This window comes from Aythya marila (assembly GCF_965140915.1).
Source record: "Aythya marila genome assembly, chromosome: 1".
Taxonomy (NCBI): Eukaryota; Metazoa; Chordata; class Aves; order Anseriformes; family Anatidae; genus Aythya; species Aythya marila.
Window position 1 is genome coordinate 62,071,752 of NC_139042.1, and position 21,744 is coordinate 62,093,495.

The 21,744-nt window shown below is 37.2% G+C and overlaps 1 protein-coding gene across 1 annotated transcript in view; it reads right to left on the reverse strand.

Moving 5' to 3' along the window:
• Nucleotides 1–21,744, reverse strand: part of MYO16 (myosin XVI) — a gene marked incomplete at its 5' end in the record, with an annotated part of 305,366 nt that overhangs the window by 114,569 nt on the left and 169,053 nt on the right. The window contains 4 exon segments of the mRNA XM_082751937.1: nucleotides 7,505–7,646; nucleotides 8,252–8,323; nucleotides 9,083–9,200; nucleotides 12,937–13,048. Coding sequence (XP_082608063.1) covers nucleotides 7,505–7,646; nucleotides 8,252–8,323; nucleotides 9,083–9,200; nucleotides 12,937–13,048 — 444 coding nt within the window.

A 21,744-nucleotide genomic window follows, 5' to 3' on the forward strand; every position in this document is an offset into this window, starting at 1 on the left:
TATAAAGGTAAAGGAAAAAAAAAAAAAAAAAAGTGATTCACTGTCAAAGTACTTCAGTACAGTTCTATTATAGTCAATAAAACATTACCATTCAATTAGGCAAAGATCCAGCCCTGAAAACAAATCCTATATAACAAACAAAACAGTAAAATAATAATAATAAAAAATGACTACTATAAAACAGACTAGAAAAAAACAGTCCTCAGAGACTAATAGAGCCTTCTTCAGAAATGATATCCATGAAGTTTGTCTTCATTTCTAAGGCATACTAGTTCAACGCACTACTGATCGTCACGAGACTGGCTATATGCATAAATGTCAGACATTGGACGTTGCATAATAAATCTTGTCTAGAATGACTTTGTTGGGCAGAAGAGGTTATCATGAGGTTGATTAGCCTCCAAGGGAATTTCTACAACACGAAGCATAAAAATATATCACTACCTCCTTCTCTGCGTGTGATTTAAATTGTGTTTAAAAATGTAAGCCTCATTCTCAAGCGTTACTGATTAGGGATGGATGTGCATTCCTTGTCATAATGTGTTTTCAACAAGACTGGTCCATTTTTATAAAGAATTAAACATTTTAAAAATAAAGTACCTCTGAATAACATTCAAAAGCCAGAATTATTATGTTGTTTGAATAAGTTCTAGAAAAAAAAAAAAAAAAAAAAAAAAAGGAGTTTGGAATTTCAAGATACTTGATAGGTTTTCATTTTTACTTTAGTATTTTGTTATTAGCTATTGCCTTCCTCATAAGAAAGTGTAACAGGAACTGCTAGGCAATACAACACTGAAATATCGCGTATTTCACAATTATTAAGATCTACATAATGCTGATGCAACAGCTTACCCCTTCTATGTCTAATTCAATGAATGGATTTGAGGCTTGGTTGCTTACATCCCAGCTGAGAGCCATGATTGTTATTTAGTCAAATTAGTCTCTCTTTCTCAAGAAATACGTAAACATTTGCATAAAGAAAAGTGAAAAACAAACTGACCTATGGAAATATTATAAATTAGGCAAAACAAGAACCTAGTGCTCTAGTTTCTAGAACTCCCAGGAAAAGCCTTAGCAGCCAGCCTATTGACTACTTCATGTAATATTGTTTATCAAAACGGTGAGATTTCCATGAAATATTTTGATTTTCATGGAGATGTACTTTTTTTTTTTTTTTTTGTTAAACAGGAAAATATGTCAGTCCAGTATTTTGATGAACTTCACCTGATAATCTTCGCCTTGTATTATTAGAAGATGCACACACTACATGAAAAGAGCTGAAGGTTTTACATAATTAATATCTTGCCTACAGGGCAAATATAATGAACAAGGCTCTGTATCCCTAGAATAGTGATAATTTATTATTGTATTGTGGGTTTATATGCAAAATTTCACTGAGAATGACAGTAATTTTCTGTACTAAATATTGCCCAGTTTTGCAAATTAAATAGCAACAGACAGGGCAACATCAAATTAAATGTTTTATTTGTAATTACATATAAAGATTGGCTTTATTTTATTTTTCTCTGTTCTATACTACATTTATCCTTAGAGGGAGGGTCCATATATAGTTTCTTGGGTAGCTGTCAATCATATTAATTCCAGTAAAATTACTTTTCTTAAATTAATCATAGCAGAGATCCCCAAGGCAGAATAAAGCATGAATGATCCTATGTTTACAAATGAAAGGGCATGTTGCCCATGTCCAAAAGAACAAATATTAGAAAATAGCACTTTTTGTTCTACATCATTCCTTTATTTTACTGTACTTTTTTACTGGTTTATAAACATCATTTACACTTTTCAACATTATTTCTCATACATTCAATATTTAATATGTATAAATTAAATAGCTATCATAAGATACAGGGGACTGAGATTTCAATTACATTATGTAATATTATGTGTTTATTTGGAAAGTAAGAGAAGATTATGCATTTGTATTCTGTATGGAAATGAGATTCAATTATAAAGTAGTACTTTCTTTTTGTGTAGTATTTATTAATGTATTGGTAATATGACCAATTTTTTTTCAGGTTTCACAGTACTTTTTTAGCATAAAAATTAGGAAAACAGTAGTTTGCCAATATTTAAAGAAAGTTTCCATCTCTGACACCACTACATAGCTGTGAATACTTAAAACACACAATGGACCTTAACTACATCTGATTTGATTTTTGTTATTTTACAAAACAGCCTTTCAACCAATAATATTTTACAATGTCTCTGGTTTTTCCTTTTTCTTCAGAATGATTCCCTCTGCATATATGTTCCTCACAGACTAGAAACACCTTTTGATCTTGTACACTTAGAAGTTGCATTGTAAAGAAACTGCATAAAAATTCTTGGCAATTCTTAAAAACAATACACATATACCAGACATCCTGTCTGATGATCTACTGTCTTGGCAGGTATCTTGCCATTCATCAAGAGATACTTTTAACCCGTTTGCCATTTCTGGTAGAGGTGAACAGAATTCCCTTTACAATACTTCTGACCCATCATTTCAGGCAAGCCTACAGGATGTTATTTGATCACTCTTTTTTCATCCCAGATGGTTTTCAGCTCTGAAATCCATAAGGTTCATTCCCATTTTTATTTTTCATAATGTGCCTACGCAAAGCAGTGAAGTGAATCTGTTGAGGCAGTCTGATCTAACATGTCTTTTCATCTGCCCCAGATATAATGTTTCTTGCTCTTCTTCCAACTTAGGCTACTAACAAGGAAGGAAACTAGTTCACTTATGTCTGATCTGGATAAACCAGATGCAATAGTGATTAATGACTGAATATTTCTAGGGTGAGATACATAACCAAGCCTTCAGCTGAGAGCTGCCACACTCAGAATCCTACTTAGACCCCCTCAGTGTTCCCAGGAGGACAGATCACACCTGCTGTCATAAATACAGCACCTGAAGGGTGCTCATCAGACATGGGCTGATGTACAGTTGTAAATGTTCTTCATCTCAAAAAGTTACTCAAACAAAACAATTTCTGAGACTTTTGAGAGCAACTTTTCTGAGATTTTTGTTTAAATTCTGATCTTTTTTTTTTTTTTCTTTTTTTTTTTTTTCAGAGACTTGGTGACCTTTCCACATCTCCCAGTTATTTTACTCAACACCTGCCATTTTTCTTTTAACGTTACTCTAACCAAGTGTGAGAGGTACAGATAGGCAGTGGTTGGACACAGTAAAAGGGAATACTGACTCTGCATCTAACAGACATTTCCTTTAGTAACTTGACAAGTATGGTAGAAAAGAAGAAATGCTTTTGCTAATAGACTCAAGATCTATAGCCCTCTCATCACTAGCACATACACTTCTCTACATACACTTTTACCTTTAAAGCAAAATCTGCTTTAAGACATGGTGCTGTCTTGCTTAATAAAACTCTGGAAATGATCCAGACTGAAGCAGATCTCAAAATATGATATTACACAGAATATTGTATGATCTCAAAGTAATATTACACACAATTTTGCATTAGATGTTTTGTATTGTTTGTATGTTTTAAAGTTTCCCCTATGTTCACATATAGACAGTTCTCATTATGTTGTGGGCTCATATTCTGAATAGGAACTGCCCCTCTTCCTCCTGCATTCTCTGCATGCTTTTATGGGGTTCAATAATAGATGAATAAAAGTTTTAGTGTATGCTCAGATTTTTATTTTTTTTTAAGTTGGGCAGACTTCTGTTTCAGAAATATCTCACCCATGATCATAGTATAAATCAGATGAAGTGTATTAAAAATTCAGTGAATGAGACTTGGGAGATCTTTCCTTTGCCCACATAAATGTTGCACTGCTACTCTCTGGCAATACTCGAACTGCACTGGGAATAAGATTACACAGCCAGAACACACAAGCTTTCAGAAAATACAGATATAGGAATATTCTATATGCTATATTTGAAAAAGGAAAGTCCTATGGCTGACCTACAGACAGAGCACCTAGCTGAACACTAGCATCATTTACTTACCTATAACACAGCATGTATATTGGCATTAGCCCCATCTTCAGGGCACATAACAGAGAGACTCTTTGCTAACTAGGTAAAACAAAGTGCCTTCTTCTTAATAGCAGACAGGGAAGACAATATCTAGATTTTCTAAAGCAAAGACATCTAATTAGCTTGGTTTTCATAAGAAAATAGAAAATATATATATTTCAAAAGAGTTCACAGGCATCCTTAAAACTCCATGAATGCAAAGTCCTGTTAAAGAATAAGTCAAGCATTCTTAACACACCATCTCATGATATTGATTTACTAATATTTGGAGCATCAGATCCAAATTCCCTAAAGTGCAATTAAATACATTGAAATGCCACATTTAGGCAATCCTGACAGCTCTAGTCTCTTTTAGCTAAAAACAGAAAATCAGCATATACATTTGAATGGAAGAAAAACAGAAGTCAACTTTTAAGAGTTAACAGTCTTGGGAAAAAGATCACATAGACGACTTTTAAAATGATAAAATAATTGGACTACAAAGTCATTGTATGAATGAGTGAACGTAAGTAGTAATCATTAGAAAAAAACAAACAATGATAAACACCTGTGAGAAATTTTCATAGCTTTCCTGTAATTCCAATCTAACTTCCAATTACAAAAAACAGTTTCTCCCCAGCGGATTTCTTTGAAAAAAATATCAAGTAAGATGAATAAAGTAATCAATTTCAAAGTACTTTGCAACCAGTACAAACTAGCATCAATGGCTATAAGTTAGTTCCATCTTGACTTCTTATGAAGGCAAACAACATTTCTGAAGGTGTATTATTTCACTTTACATTGTCATTAAAAACCCTTAGTACGTATTTATTGAATGGTATTATAAAGTAGTGCATTTGTTGGATTAGGGCAACAATTTTATTCTCTATACTTTCTATCTCTAGGGCATGGTCTTTGCAGCTTTTCATGAAATCATCTCCCCTTCCCTTAGATCTAATGGCAATCATCACATTTACTTTGCCTGAAACCAGCCACAAGCTGTTTCATGGTAAATATAAATCAATATTAATGAAAAAATCCTAGTAGCTTCACCTTAAAGTTAAAAACAAGTAACTAATTTCCTCAAAAATGTCAAGGTCAGAAGTTTCTTAGAGTTACCAAGCCAATAAATCTAATTTTATTGTTTCATAAATTCTCATGGAAGTAGAGTTAAGCTACCTCACAACAAAACAAGAGAACTGAGCTAGAAACCTTATTGCAGATTTGTGATGAGGGTTTCATCCTGTCCAGGAAGTAGTAAATGTGCAACTCTCTAGCCAGGAAATAAAGCGTGGCCTGAAATCTGTCAGCCTTATTTAGCCATGATAGTTGAGATCTTTGGTGGATTTTTAAGTACAGGTTTATTAAAAGCACACCAAACTGGAGATAAAAACTGTTAATTGCTGGATTTGCTCAAACGTATATGAAATAAATCCAAACCACAAATCACAGATCCAGGCAATGACTTGCATTAATCCAAATTGCATCTTAACCTGTGCTATGCCTTGATTTACTATGACAGGTAAATCAATATGATTAGTCTGGACAAAAAGAAGGCTGGAGATGGAGGGAGGTGTTTTCCTATCTCAAGCTGGCAAATGCAACTGAGGTTGAAATATCAATGAGGGACAATTAACTTCATTTTTACTTAAAATAAGCTATTTGTCTTCAAGTTTGGAAAGGGACCTTAGGCTGAATTTGGCCTGCTAAAATGTAATGTCTTGTCAGCACTGCCAATATATCTTTAGCTTATTAGTTCCCATTAGCCAAGCTCAACAAAGAATTCCACTTTTTCAAGTATATGTATAATAAAAAACTATTGCAAATTCTTTGTTCCTGACAACATCAAACAGCTGTTGCATTTTAGCTAGGACTTACAACATCACATAGCCTACAAGTTACCAGACGGGTGAAAATAATTTCACAAAGAAATATTTCCACAGGTCACCTCAGGCACATATGATTGTAATAAGAGGAGAATACAAAGTAAACAATTGACAAACTGACTTGACTTTCAATATTTTAAGATCCTGTGATATCTAGAAGTCACGTTACTGAACAACAGAGATACACAACACCCTACTTTGAAAAAGTGTGAGATGTGGAATGTCAAAATAGCACAATTTCACATTTAAAAAAATTTCAAATATTTTTCAGAGATTTTTAATATGCTGATTCTAATTTTTTTTTTCCTCAACAATCACTACAAATGAGCTCACTGTACCTGAGCTGTATTGTTGTTTGAGACAGACAAGTGCTGAGCTAAGCCTATTTTCTATAAGGTACAGGAATGAATGGGGAAGAATTGAACATGACCAATGCCACTGTCCTTCCTTATAAACACAGTATTTCAAATTAACACATGGATTGGAAAGTAGCTTTAGCTTGATTGTCCAGGTGCCTGCAATTCTAAGGGGCTGTACAGTCAGAAACAGCAAATAAAAACATTCAGGATTACTGGAAAACCTTTCCTTTGCCTCCAGTGGGAAGGTAGGCATTCTGGTGTTTTATACAACTAGGGAAAGCTTTTTTTTTTGTGCAAAACACTCTGAGGTTCTCAGGTACGGTAGCCTTTTCTTTTAGTCAAGATTAAAGAAGAGAAATGTGATTTAGTACTAATTGGTCTACAAATATGACAAGAATAAAATAATAAAAAATAATAACTGCAAAGTCTTCGAACTTAACAAATCTAGAAGATTACACCTGATAAATATTTATCCCTTGAAGCCAAGCCAGATACAGTTTAAGGAAAAATTATTTATTCCTTTTTGGAAGTCCCACATCTGTCTTCTGTGGATTTCCATTTATCATTAATGCCAAGACATCTTGTACCTGATGTTCATAAGAAAGTCCACCTGCACATATGAGATGCTAAATCTTGGTTAAGTCACATACATGCATATGCTCATCTAATTAGGTCTCCTGTCTTAGTTTGCTACTTTGATTATACTGAGATTTCTTTTTACTTTTCTTTCCTGTTTCTTGACTGTGATGCATATTTGACAGTGATGCAGGCTAATTAGCATTCTTTTTTTTTTTCCACAAAACCACATTGGATAGCAACTTGTATTCAATAGTAAGTGAAGTTTAAACATTCATTTTAATGCCTTTGAACAAAATTCTGTTTTTAATAACCAGTGCTAAGGTCGAAATTTGGGGGGCAAAACTAGCATATTCTGCACAAACTAAACATCAAGCAGATTTTTGCTTTTTGAAAGGCTTACTTCATTCTGTATTGTCAACTTTTAAAAGACTACTAACTCTAACCACCAATGCAGATAACTGTATTTATATATATTGGCTAAATTATCATATTCAGCCATGTGAACAAGTAAACAAACAAACTTGTAATTGAGGAAGCAACTTGAAACATTCCAGGAATGACCAGTGAGCATTAAGGATTCAAGTGTCAGTTTCATGCTATCATAAAATGCATTAAATGATGGCACCATGTTTCTATTATGAATTTGAATTTGAACAGATAATGACACAGATATTAGTTTGTAATGGTAATCATACCTGCCAGTCTCATCTTGATTTTGGAGGTAGCAGTTGATTGTGTTAACTAGAAAGCTAAATAAACGACCATATAGAGATTTTGCCAAGAGATCCCGGTAAAATTCTGCAATCTCTATAGTGTGTCTCCGTACTATTGTGTCTCCTAAAAGAGAAATCAGAAAATAGAAATAAAACAATTTGTAAAGCTTGCTTTAAGTAATTTTAGTTACAGTAAGTCCTTCCATCCATTTTACTTCTCCTTTGCCACAGCTGTACAAGGTACTAGTTTCTTTCTGAAGCCTCCAGTGAAAGATGAAAGACTATTAACACTCACAAGATCTTCAGTTTGGAAACATGAAGTTCTTTTCAATAGAAAAGGGTATGCTTATCACACACAACTAGCATTTTACTGAAGAGAACTTCTTCAAAACTAGTGTTTTTAGGGACACTCCTGTTGACTCTAGTTCTTAGTATTAACAACTAATCTGTCATCTTGACATACTTGTAAGATTAATAAAGCTAGGAGTCCACAGTGTCAGACTGTAAAGCTCCTTTGCTCCATGTTATAAAGACAGTTCTAATTCAGTGGTCTGATCTGACATATTGCATGGTGGATAATCCTACATATTCCTCAGAGAGAGGAATTTATTTTTCATGAGACCATGAAAAATAAAGAACAAAAATTATCTGCTTTTAAAATTCTCAAATCAGAAGGATCAAAATGACATTAGGTCTTATCTATGAGAATGTAAGCTTGGAAAAGATTACCTTTAAAATACTGAACATCAGTTGTTAAGGCTGAAGCAAGCTCATCTGGTGAAACCTGCAGCATCCCTGCCACTGAAACAAAAAGAGAATTTAAAGAAAGAATTTAAAGAATTTGTGCTGAACTGCGTATTTCATTTTTATAATAGATTTTCTTATGTAGATGTTATTTTTTGAACAGTGAAAGAACCCACACATTAAAGAAAAGAGCGCTGTCACAGGAGTAATCAGAATTAATGAACATATAAAAATGGATTACTATAATCAGCACTTTGTGAAGTTGGAGTGTATCTGGATATTACATTACAGCTCTCTTTCCTCTTTAAAGATTACTCAGGACTTTCCACAGTGCTTGGCAGACTTTCTCTCCTATTACAGTTAAGGTATGCTATTTATTGACAATCTGTATCCATAAGCCACTTTGAGGAGATTTATTAGTGACCAACAGGGCAAACTTCAAAGCATGAAAGCATGAGACCTTCTTAAGACACAGATTTTGAAAGGAATTTGATTCAATGCAAATTGTTCAGCTGTTGACGAGCAGCACAAGAGTGTTTTAAAAGAGGGCTGCACAAAGTGCACTGTACAACTTCTTTTGGCAAACAACACCATTAAATCTGACATTGAATTGGATAATTCGCAATCCTAGCATTTTATTTAGTCTCATAAAAATCTGGAGTTTATAAAACATCCAAGTTGATTGGGTGCTTGTCTTCCCACAGCTCCAGAAGCTGGCTGTCTCCCTGGAGCTGGGTTTCCATCTGTCGGTGGCTTGGCGCAACCTTCCCGATGCAGGGCCAAGCAGGCAGTGCCGGCAGGTCGTGTCCCACTGACCTTGCTCCAGCAGCTGCAGGTCCGACACGAGGGCTGTCTCGGCATCTGTCAGAGCCGTAAAACGAATGTCTCCAAGATGCAGAATTGCTGAGAGAATCACAAACAGGTTCTCCACCTCCTGCATGTGTTTCATGCACAATTAAAGACAAAGAAGAGATCTGTTGGGCACACTGGTGAAAGGCAATGCTCTATTGAAATGCACATTCTAGTAGTTTATATCCTTGCCACTTGCTAAATTAAAAAGTATTCATGAGATAACTATTAACAGTAACTTTTGGATTTACAAATCAAACTGGAATCCATATAGGACTTAAAACAATATTACCTTTTTAACTTTTGTTTTAATATAAATCACATTAACTACTGAGTTTAGAAACATTTTTACAGTGTGTGTAAAAACACTGAGATATCTTTACTGGATGAATTATTTCTGCAAAAAATAAACATATCTTCTCCACAGAGAATTTCCGTTAAGACAAATTCTCTATCTGGGAATAGCAAGGTCTGTTTTTTCCTCAGCCAACTGCATTCACAAGCAAAGCATCTAGCTTTAAATTACAGCAGGTTCTTGGTTTCTAGCACAGCTTTTCCTACCAGGATTGCAGAAAGAAAAGATTGGAAGGAAACAAAAGCAACCCCCTTGCTCACACACTTACCCCCCACGATTGCATGCTATCTTCAGATGTCTCTAATGTTCTGAAATAGAACATTATGTTTAAGGGCTATTTTTTCCTGGCCTCATTATTACCACACCAAGAAGAAAGCAAATGTTTTTGTTTCTTTGCTTCTTTTAATGTTTTTAAATTCAAGCAAGTAATTAAAAAATAAAATAAAATAAAAAGATCTAAGACACGGAAAATGAGTGTTCTTCAATGTTTTTTAAAGTCGGTTATATAACAATGGTGTTCCTTTAAAATTATAAAACAGGAAATCTGATATCCACCATATCATTGCATGGCATTATGTATAGCAAATTTACTTGAAATATTTTTTTTTAATATTATATTTAGAGCCTGATTCTACTGAAACAGTAGAACTGACAGCAAGTCCCACTTACTGGAATTTGCAGGGTAAGATTAAAAAATACACTGCAAATGAAATATTTTGACAGTACATTCCCTTTACTCTCTGGTGTCTGCAATTAATTCTGAGCACATTAAAACTAAGCTTGGAGAACTTTTCATTTGTTTTCAGAAGCTACAGGTTAAAAAAAAAAATATTTTTTTAAAAGTATTTCTGTGAAACAGACTACAGGGTCTGATAGTTTGATTCCTGAAATTATACTTTAAGACAAGAACTTCAATCTCATACCATGTGAGATAGACATACATAGGGCAACAGGATATTTTTCTGTTTCACAATCACAAAGTTGGAGATTAAAAAAGATATCAAAACAAGATATCAAAACAACCCAATACGTTGTTGCCCCTTTTTACAGGCAAACTTTGAATAAGATAGCTCTTACCACAGATGAGTTGCCACACTAATCTGGCATTCACACTAGGGTGATACACCCTGCTTCTTGCTCTTAGGCAAGATCGAATGCCATATTAGTAAAGCATAGTTCTTGCTTGTTAGCTTATTCAGAACTGGTTTGGGGATGACTGTACTGCACTGACTTGCAGGAGGGGGAAAATAGCTGTTTATTTTGGTGGTTTTGGTAAGGCATCAGGTTTAGTTCAGGTTCCAGAGTCTCAAACACATTTGCATTGTGTTCTAAGATGCATGTTTCCTCAACTTTAAGACAAGTTTTTTATAGACATTAAGGTACTTTGTAGGATTCCATTAAAGACTGTTTAAGAATATTTATGCTGTTCTTCAAAAAGATAATCTATTATTGAATGTGACTAGACAGTAAAGGAGTAATACACACAAACCTCTCCATGTATCTCAGAAGTAATGGGTAGTAATTTCAGGAGACATGTTTTACCTACATTATCTCTTTCTAATATCCAGCACAGGAAATCAGCCTGCAGTACTCTGGTACTCCACAGATATCTAGTTCACTAAATGATTATTCTGATGCTACTTGGATATAGAGGAGTCTTGAAGCTTGTTTATGCTTCTGAGATGCAACATACCTTCCTTTCAAGAACTCTAGAGGGTAGTGAGGCACTGGCACAGATTGCCCAGAGAAGCTGTGGATGCCCCATCCCTGGGGGTCTTCAAGGCCAGGTTAGATGGGGCTTGGAGCAACCTGGTCTGGTGGGAGATGTCCCTGCCCATGGCAGGGGGGCTGGGACTTGGTGATCTTTAAGGTCACTTCCAACCCAAGCCATTCTATGATTCTATGAACTCAAAGTGAAGTGAAGTGATGGATCCCAGATACTCCATTTTTCTTGTACAATTTTCTCAGACTGTTTCTGCAGGCTTCCAAATGTGATTTATTCTGCATTCTACTGTTTAATTATGAGCCAATGCCTTTCATCAATGGAACAGGAAGATTAATCAAAGTACTAGAGATGAGCTATCATCTGTGAACGCTGAACTAAATGCTGGGTTATTGGAAAAGCATGGAACTTCTGCTACTCAATACTACAGGTGCAGAGCTTGAGACGTAGAAGTAAAGAATAATTCTGTTAAATATGGACATATGCGTTCCACTTCATACATAGCCACATGAATATTCATGAAAAGAAAAGAAAAGAAAAGAAAAGAAAAGAAAAGAAAAGAAAAGAAAAGAAAAGAAAAGAAAAGAAAAGAAAAGAAAAGAAAAGAAAAGAAAAGAAAAACAAAAAACCACCACCATTGTTTCTTTATATTAAAAGGTGGCAGAGGTTACCAAAGAACATTTGTTACTACCTTAACTAGGGAATACAAATAACTATACGATGCACAATCACTGCAGAAGTTACTCTACCTCACACCTCAATAACAACTTCAGCACAGGGTCACAATTTTTTTGCTGACGATCCTTTTTTATTACAAGCTTTGCCCATCTGTCATCTCTTATGATAATCTAGCATACTGTCACATAAACTTTTCCCCAGCTTTTTTCTTATGGTGCTAAGTATCATGTAGGGGTGAAGAAAAGATTTTACTTTTTTCTGAAATTACTGTTGCTTACATATTTGTTTTGTAGAAGTGTCCCAGCTATAGTGTGCTAGATAGCATATATATATATATATATATATATATATATATATAAAATATGCAGAGTCTGTTAAATATTCTAGTATCTTGAAGGGAATTACACAGTTTATATAAGCTCTTATACTCAGCCCTCCATTTCTTCTGATTCCCCTCACACCTCTGTCCTCCAGAACCTTTTCTTGATGGATTTTCCGAATTATCTTCTTCATTAACATTTTAGGATTGATGACAGACATCAGACCTATCTTCTTGTTGCTTTCTGGGGGTTAAGTCAACTCTTTCAAGTTACCCTGCTCTAATTTTATTTGATAAATATATATTTATTTCTTTTCAGGTGTTGCTAGCAAAGGCATTTGGAATGTGTGTTTCACAAAATTAAAAGGGACAGGAAGATAATCAGGAAGGGGAAAAATTCCTGTGGGTTTTATGAGGTTTCTGTCATATGGGATTTGATTGTTTCTTTTTATCTATGCAATTTAATTGTTCAGAGCATTATACCTTGAAGCTGTTTTGTGAATCTTTAAGAATGAAAAAGATTTACATTGTTGGTGCTGTGTCTAATTAAAAGTGATTACAGTAATTTCCCTGGAGTGAACTAGTACTGTAAATTGTTTCAAGGTCCTTACCAACAGAAAAAAAATGGAAGACAGAAAGATGCTTCTTTCCCCCACAAAAGGTTATCAGTGACAGTTCCTTACAACCTGCTTTCAACTAAGTAACACTGATTTTAGCTGTAAATAACATAAATTTGTGTAACTTACCAGGCTATTGAATCCCATAGCACCTAGAGCTTGTCTTAACCCAGCTAATTTCTCCCTGTTTTGAGGGTTGGCTGTTAACGTCGTCTCTTCTAGCACATTCTGGTTTAGATACCTGCATAGAAGAAAACTGGCATATTTAGTATTTCAATGCTGGTGCAAAATCAAGTTGTTGAGGTTAAAAGACAACTTTTCTCCTCTAATCAGAGATTTATCACATATTTCTCAAACTTCAGAGGGAACAGTACTTGTGACAGAATGCTCCTCACTTCTTTCCTTAATTTCTTGCTTAATTTCACATTCCTTGAATGCCGATATTAAATCACAGACTACACTTGTGAAACTTCCATGTATATAGACAAAATGCAATGAGTAAATGGACAAAAATTCACATTTCTTAGCCAAGTGAGATTGCTTCACTTTTGTGTTCAGATTTTTTCCCTTTTTTAACTCAGAAAGAAAGTCTTAAAAAAGAAATCATTGTGCCTCCCCCAGCTCTCAACTTTAGCCCTATTTGTAAACTAAAACTTCAGATTTAATTTATACTGCTGAGATTTTTGCCATTCTTGCACTACCAGAGATTCCCCTTCAGAAAAAAAAAAAAAATTAAAAAAAAAAAAATTGAGGAGACTCTTGATAACTCTGGCTTATTCAAACTGCCCTCCTGATGGCTAGGGTAGGGATCAGCTGTTATCTGCCTGATCGCATGATGATCATTCACTCCCCTAGCAGCTGAATGGGGTGACAGGTATACTTAGCCTCTCTTAGAATAAAGTAGTACCTGAGTACATAGAGTAGTAAGTGTACAACCCTTATGCTGCACACTGTGAAGCAAAAATTATTTCTAAATCCTTCCCAAAAATAACGATTTGAAGAGACAAACAGGAACATCTAGTGCAGCAGCTAACTCATGGAGAGGAGGGAGGAAACAGATGGATGGATGGAGGGACAAACAAACAATTTAAACAAAACAGAATTTAAACAAAAAAAGAATAATCAAATAGTATAGTACAAAAGACTAGGGAAAAGAACAGCAATCTAACCTTTACAACAATCCATTGACCCTCTTGTAATATATCTATGGGCCAGATTTTTAAAAGTATTCTAGTAACTTCATATAGTCAAAATCACCAAGAATGCACTGACTGAATAAAAGATCTGATTTTTAATTATGTCATGCTGACATGAAAAAGTCATAAAAAAAAAAAAAAAAAGTTTTATTTTATCTTCACTTGATCTCTCACATAAAGATTGGAAAGTACGGTTTTAATTTCTGACAATTCATGTTCACAATCCTATTCTAATTGAACTGTGAAGGACACCGCTCCAAAATAAAAATGTTATCATTGCGAGTTTGGCAAAGTTCTTGTAAAGGTGGTAGCTCTTATAAAGGTCATCTTTTTTGTGATGTAGCTTTTAGAAACAGGTGAAGGAATAATTTAATATTTACACTTTTCTAGCCAATAGTGAGGTTTACAAGATATACAGGATGAAAGGTACTGTGCATTTTTAGTAGATTAATACTGGATTTACCAGCGTGGAGTTAGTTTGGATTGATATTGTTATAAGTTACCTCAGCAGGTGGTCAGAGAAAGAATGATGGGAAAAACGTGTGCCTGGGTACATAAGCAGTTTTTGCACCCACAGGAGAACTCAGCTAGCAGATATTTCAAGTACAAACAAGCCTCACATCACAGTGGCTAAAGCCTGTGAATTAACACAACCTTTAAGAACATGGTGCTGTGATCATCACTGCCCTAGCCCTGTACCGTTTCCTTGACTCTACTAAAAACATGACATTTTTTCCAAAAATGGTAAATACAGATTGCACATCCGTCAAACTAGCGGGAGCAGATGATAGAGAGTGCGTGCCACATTTATGTTGTTGGTTTTTTGTTGTTTGTTTGTTTGTTTTCTCACATTGTCTGTATGTTTCAAAGGAGGCTAGAATAAACCTGACACTGAACCTGGCACAGAACACACTGGCATAAAGGTTAATCCAGCAGAAGATTTTCCACAGTTCTGAACTGCTGTGTGAGCTTATACCAGCTGAGTGCTGTGCATCATCTGTCTGTGTCATTTTCGATCCATAATTAAGAGATTTACAGCAGCATCTATTCTGCTGTCAAAACATCCTAATGTTGAATGGCTGGAGGAGTTGGAAGCTTATGGCCATTCTTTCAAAAAAGGCTCCTCACTGGTGTTCTCTCTGAAGAACCCTTTGTCTCTTTCTGTGTACTGAGCAGGAAATACATTTCCCTGTCCTTGTCAAGAGAATATTGTATACCTTTCTTATTTAAGCAACCTCATGTAATTAGCTCAGTTTAGCTTAGCAAAAGTGCTGGTGGATATCATTGCAGCAAAAAAGTGTGTGAACACTACCAAATCATCGCAACACAGGCAGCAGCATAGCAAAAGTGACCCAGAATGTTCACTCCCTTGGAGGAACAAGCTGAGTTGTGATACGAACCAACATGTGGCAGTTTTTGCCTTCAGCATGAACGTTTCTTGCTGATACAGAAGGGGGGCAAACTGGGTACCCGCCAAACCAGACGCCTGTGGCTCCAACAACCCAGCAATAAACTGCAGCATCTGCCAGGACATGCCTGTTGGAAGACAATCTGACTTTCCCAGCATAAATCTCCCGAAGTTTTAATCAGCAGATGTGCTGGTGCACTCAGAAAGGGACGTGGTTGGACTTTTTGTAAGGTGCACTTGAATTTAGAAACAATTTCTCCAGTCTAAAAACAATTAAGTCCTTTCATAGCATGTCATGAGGCCCACTAATTTTCCAGACTATTTAAGGACTAATAAAAGATGAACATTGCTTTAAAGATATGGACATTGAATTGTCATATGCTTATAGTATAACGTATATGCTTACTAAGTGTGGATTAATTGTGTAGAGTACTTAGAAATGTTCACAGATATCATACAACTCCCCAGAAATTCATAAAATGTACAGCGTAGCAGAGCTACACCTCTTCTCACCTTCAAGCCCCAAAGGAAAGGAAAAACAATTTTAAAGGCTTGAGACAACTTTAGTACTACTAATAGTACTACCATCTATTGATATGTAAAAACGAGAGTTCAAAAACAATTTTAAATTGTTACCTCTCCTCCAAAACAAGGAAAGGGAAAAGAGATGTCTCATGGTGTTAAGTCCTAATACTAATGAAATAGTCTTTCACTGCAGACACATCATTATTCCATAAATTGTAAATATTTTCTTAAATCTGTATAGCTTTTCTCTCATTTATAGAGAATTTTTGTCTTTTGACATTCAGGTGGTCTGGATAGAATTGCATTGTTACTGATGAACAGGGATTAAATTTCCATTGTGAACCTACCATGTAACTTTGGGTTATTACTTTTACTTACGTATTTGTTATTGTAAGTTATGGTGCTATAGCCATCATATTAATGAAATTTTATGCTGTTACTAGATTGTGTGCAATGTTCCTGTAAGTTTCCAGCCAGGTAGGCTGTGATCAGATGCAAGCCAGAGCTGGTGAATCCTAAATTCTTTGTTACTGAAAAATTGAGGAACAGAGGTGCTACTGCTATACAAGCCAGAGGTGACATTCCATAATGCCCAGCGCATGTAGGCTGCACACGTTGTGGTCTTACTGATTGTTGTTTTTTTTTTTATTAGCCTTGATATAAAACTGCTTATCTCTGAGTGTGAATTCATTCTGCAAATGCACATTCACATCTTTACAGTAGCCTTAGAAAAAGTTTCTCAGATTTTGGCTGAAGCTGAGCCTTGTAGTGGAAGATAGCTGCTCAGGCAAGTGATGTTTATATCTCTGGTAGAAGTAATGAACTAACCTGCCTATGCAGTTCTAATAATTAACTCCTTTCCACTGACTGTCTACCATCTGTTTAAATGCTACCATGTCAACATTTGCACTGGACTAGTACTCTTGACAGACAGCTTATCAGCAGGCAAAAAAGTTTTATGCACATGTGATCAGCAACTGTTTATTTCAAATCAGAAGAAAGTCACTGATCCACGAAATGGGGTTATTTTAAGAAGATAAACTAATCAATAATTGTAGAGAACAGTCACTATGAATAAAACAATGCTGCAAAAGACATAATTACTCAAAAAGAATAAAGGAGGCTATCTACACAGATTTTCTTTCTGATTTTTCTTCTAACAGTTCTAATTTACAGCATTGTAACATTCTCATCCATTCCAGCCTCCCAAAGGAGGAAAAAAAAAAAAAAAGACTGTTTAGAAGAAAAAAAAAAAATCAATGATAGCATTTTTTCTGTATACATATTATCATAGTTTATAATTTCTCAACCACCATTGGAATGAGATAGATCAAATTTTCAGGTAGGGGTGCCAAAGAATGTGAAGTGCTTAGTGTGACATTAAACTCTTTTTGTATTAACTGCCCCCAAAAGTTAACAATTATTGTTTACCTTATCATTCTCATTAGAATTGTTACAAGCCATCATCAATGGTACTAATTTCGCACATTTATACTTCTCTGCCAAAAACTCAGCAAAGCGATATTTGATTTGGATTAAACTTAAATTGATTTATTTTCTTTTGAACTGCAACCCAATAGCATTTAGTATCAAATGTATCAAATGAAGTAATCTGCCTCATTCAACACAAACAAAACAAGTCATTTCATTTCCTTACATAAAAAGCAAAGGCAATCAAAAGTAGGACTCACAAAATTTTTACAAAAGGTGAAAGTGTATTTTTATTCTCAGTCTTTCCTATCAGAATGTTATGCTTTTATAAAATCTGTGAAGAGATAAAATAAAATAAAAATAAAATAAAATAAAATAAAATAAAATAAAATAAAATAAAACAAAACAAAACAAAACAAAACAAAACAAAATAAAATAAAATAAAATAAAATAAAATAAAATTTGCTAATTAGAGAATTTATTTCAGAAGAGGCTACTCATTGTTTTGGTTACTGTCACAACCAGTAGGAAAGTCAGCACAATCCACAGGAAAGATAAGGAACTTGCTTCCCCACTCAGTGTGTCAGGCAGTCCATTTCAAAGTGAGTTCAAAGCATTTAGAGCATGTGGAGATACTGAACCTTCATGTCTCAAATCCCAGGTAAGTTCTGCAACTTTCTGCTTTCCTTGTGGTGAGCCAGAATAGCTTAGCACAGTCAAGAACACCACAGCCTTTCAAAAATAAGCTTTTCTTGACTTTTGTAAATTTAGTCAAAGCAAAGGCAGCAAAAGCAAAGCAAAAAAAAAACAACCATGGATTGGCCATGGATTTACTGTCCAATGTTGAAAAGCTGGTCACATTTTAATCAGAATTTGATGCATCTATCAGCTATAGTCATTGTATCTACAGACCACGGTTATCATGGTCTCTCAAGGGAAGTCTGAACTGTTTGATGTACATCACATGTCACATAGGGAATTTTTCTGATCTCCAGAAAAAAAAAGGTTGACGACTGATATTTTGCCCTGACCAACTGTTTAGACAACTACCGTCATAAAGCACTTCAGGCAGTATTGTTTATTCTTGTAGGCTGAGAAGAAAAAACTTAGTCCCCATGACTGATCACAAAGTCAAATGTTATCACAGGGACCCTATGGTAGTAAACCTTCCTGAGGTTTGTTACAAACTTTGATATTTCACTAATAGAACAAGTAACGCATTAGCAAAACACTATCCCGACACCTAACCACTCTGCATTTGTAGAATCCAACACTGGAAATATTTTTCTCTAAGAACACACACTTATGTCATGTGTATAAATATACATTAATGCTGTTTATCATACAAAAATATACAGTTTTTTATAGTGGTTCAACTCATATCTGACAGTGAAGCTGTCTGAAAGAGATTAGCAGGCAGCCTCTGCTTGATCAGAAATTCCCTTTTGTCAGGACAGTTAAAGTTGGGTTCCAATTAGGGGAGAAGAGGAAGCCTGTTTTGCCAGATGGTGTCGTGGTTCCGCTCGAGTGGGCAGCCGAGCTCCACCACAGCCGCTCTCTCACTCCCCCTCCTCAAAGAGGAATGGGGAGAAAATATGTGAAAAGGGCTCAAGGATTGAGATAAGGACGAGAAAATCACGCAATAATTATTGTAACGGGCAAAACAGACTCGGCATAAGGAGATAGTAAGATTTATTGCCTACAACTAACAAGCGAGAGAAGTGAGAAAACAAAGGAAAAAAAAAACAAAAGCACCTTCCCCCCCCATCCACCCTTTTCCACCTCCTCCCCCCGAGCGGCGCAGGGGAACGGGGAATGGGGGTTATGGTCAGTCTACAGCACTTCTTCTCTGCCGCTCCTTCTCGGTCACTCTCGTCCCCTGTGCTGTGGGGTCCCACCCACGGGATGCAGTCCTTGATGAACTGATCCGGCGTGGGCTTCCCACAGGCAGCAGCTCTTCCAGAACTGCTCCAGATATGGGTCCGTACCACGGGGTCCATCCCTCAGGAGAAAACTGCTCCAACCTGGCTCCCCTACGGGCAGCAGCTCCTGCCAGATCACCTGCTCCTGCGTGGGCTCCTCTCCACGGGCTACAGGTCCGGCCCGGAATCTGCTCCGGCAGGGGCCTTCCACAGGCGGCAGCCTCCGTCGGTGCAGGGCCACCTGCTCCACCGTGGTCTCCTCCACGGGCTGCAGCGTGGAACCCTGCTCCACCGTGGTACTCCATGGGCTGCAGGGGGACATCCTGCTTCACCATGGTCCTCACCACAGGCCGCAGGGGACTTCTGCTCCGGCGCCTGGAGCACCTCTCCCCCTCCTTCTACACTGACCTTGGTGCAAGGCTGTTCTCCCACTCCCTTGACTCTCCCGGCTGCTGTGTGGCGCAGTGTTTTTTCCCTGTCTTAAATATGCTCTCACAGAGGCGCAAAACAACATTGCTTATTGGCTCGGATCTGGAAAACAATGGGGCCCTTCCCAAACATGGGGCAGCTTCTAGATCTTTCTCACAGAAACCACCCCTATGGCTCCCTGCTACCAAAACCTTGCCACGTAAACCCACTACATTCCACCCCTCGCCTCTGTTAAAAGCATATTTAAGACTACTCACAACATACTCTTACTTTACACTTATCACAACAACCTTCACGAAATTCACTTAAATCAAAACGAAAAAGAATTCACCACACGAAAATAAACATAACATCATCACAGCACCGACAAGGTGGACATTTTACACACACACCACCCCTCGTCCCTTCACCACACTAACATATCACAGTTACTGCTTTCTTAATTCTTCACAACTTGTACATTCCTAACAATCATCCTGCACATATTTTTGCCCGTTACTTCTACTAACTATCATCTTATCTCAAATTCCTCGAGCCCCACGTTGGGCGCCAAAAAAGACTGTCGTGGTTCCGCTCGAGTGGGCAGCCGAGCTCCACCACAGCCGCTCTCTCACTCCCCCTCCTCAAAGAGGAATGGGGAGAAAATATGTGAAAAGGGCTCAAGGATTGAGATAAGGACGAGAAAATCACGCAATAATTATTGTAACGGGCAAAACAGACTCGGCATAAGGAGATAGTAAGATTTATTGCCTACAACTAACAAGCGAGAGAAGTGAGAAAACAAAGGAAAAAAAAAACAAAAGCACCTTCCCCCCCCATCCACCCTTTTCCACCTCCTCCCCCCGAGCGGCGCAGGGGAACGGGGAATGGGGGTTATGGTCAGTCTACAGCACTTCTTCTCTGCCGCTCCTTCTCGGTCACTCTCGTCCCCTGTGCTGTGGGGTCCCACCCACGGGATGCAGTCCTTGATGAACTGATCCGGCGTGGGCTTCCCACAGGCAGCAGCTCTTCCAGAACTGCTCCAGATATGGGTCCGTACCACGGGGTCCATCCCTCAGGAGAAAACTGCTCCAACCTGGCTCCCCTACGGGCAGCAGCTCCTGCCAGATCACCTGCTCCTGCGTGGGCTCCTCTCCACGGGCTACAGGTCCGGCCCGGAATCTGCTCCGGCAGGGGCCTTCCACAGGCGGCAGCCTCCGTCGGTGCAGGGCCACCTGCTCCACCATGGTCTCCTCCACGGGCTGCAGCGTGGAACCCTGCTCCACCGTGGTACTCCATGGGCTGCAGGGGGACATCCTGCTTCACCATGGTCCTCACCACAGGCCGCAGGGGACTTCTGCTCCGGCGCCTGGAGCACCTCTCCCCCTCCTTCTACACTGACCTTGGTGCAAGGCTGTTCTCCCACTCCCTTGACTCTCCCGGCTGCTGTGTGGCGCAGTGTTTTTTCCCTGTCTTAAATATGCTCTCACAGAGGCGCAAAACAACATTGCTTATTGGCTCGGATCTGGAAAACAATGGGGCCCTTCCCAAACATGGGGCAGCTTCTAGATCTTTCTCACAGAAACCACCCCTATGGCTCCCTGCTACCAAAACCTTGCCACGTAAACCCACTACAGATGGACATTTCTTTTCAGAAGGCTTTTCTGAAGTAAATACATTCTGTCATGAATAATTAAGAGAATTCTTGGCGGGATTATATCATTAAGTGGTTCTAAATCACTATAAAATTTTTGGTTAAAGCACTATGATGAAAGAAAAGGATTTTTTTTTTTTTAGGTTAACATCCAGCTGCTTGCTACTTGATTCCTTTCCTGACAGAGGCTGAGTACTGTCTCATCTGAATTTTGTCATAGAGCTTGCAGGCTTGATACAAGGGAAACATAACACAAAGATTAGTTGTTAGTCTTGAAACTTTACGGTATTTGAATTTAAGTCAGTTGCTGACTGTAAGTCAGCCCAATAAATGTTTGTGGTAATTAAGGATTTCACATATCACAGTTAAAGTCTTCAGTAGAAAAGCTCAGGG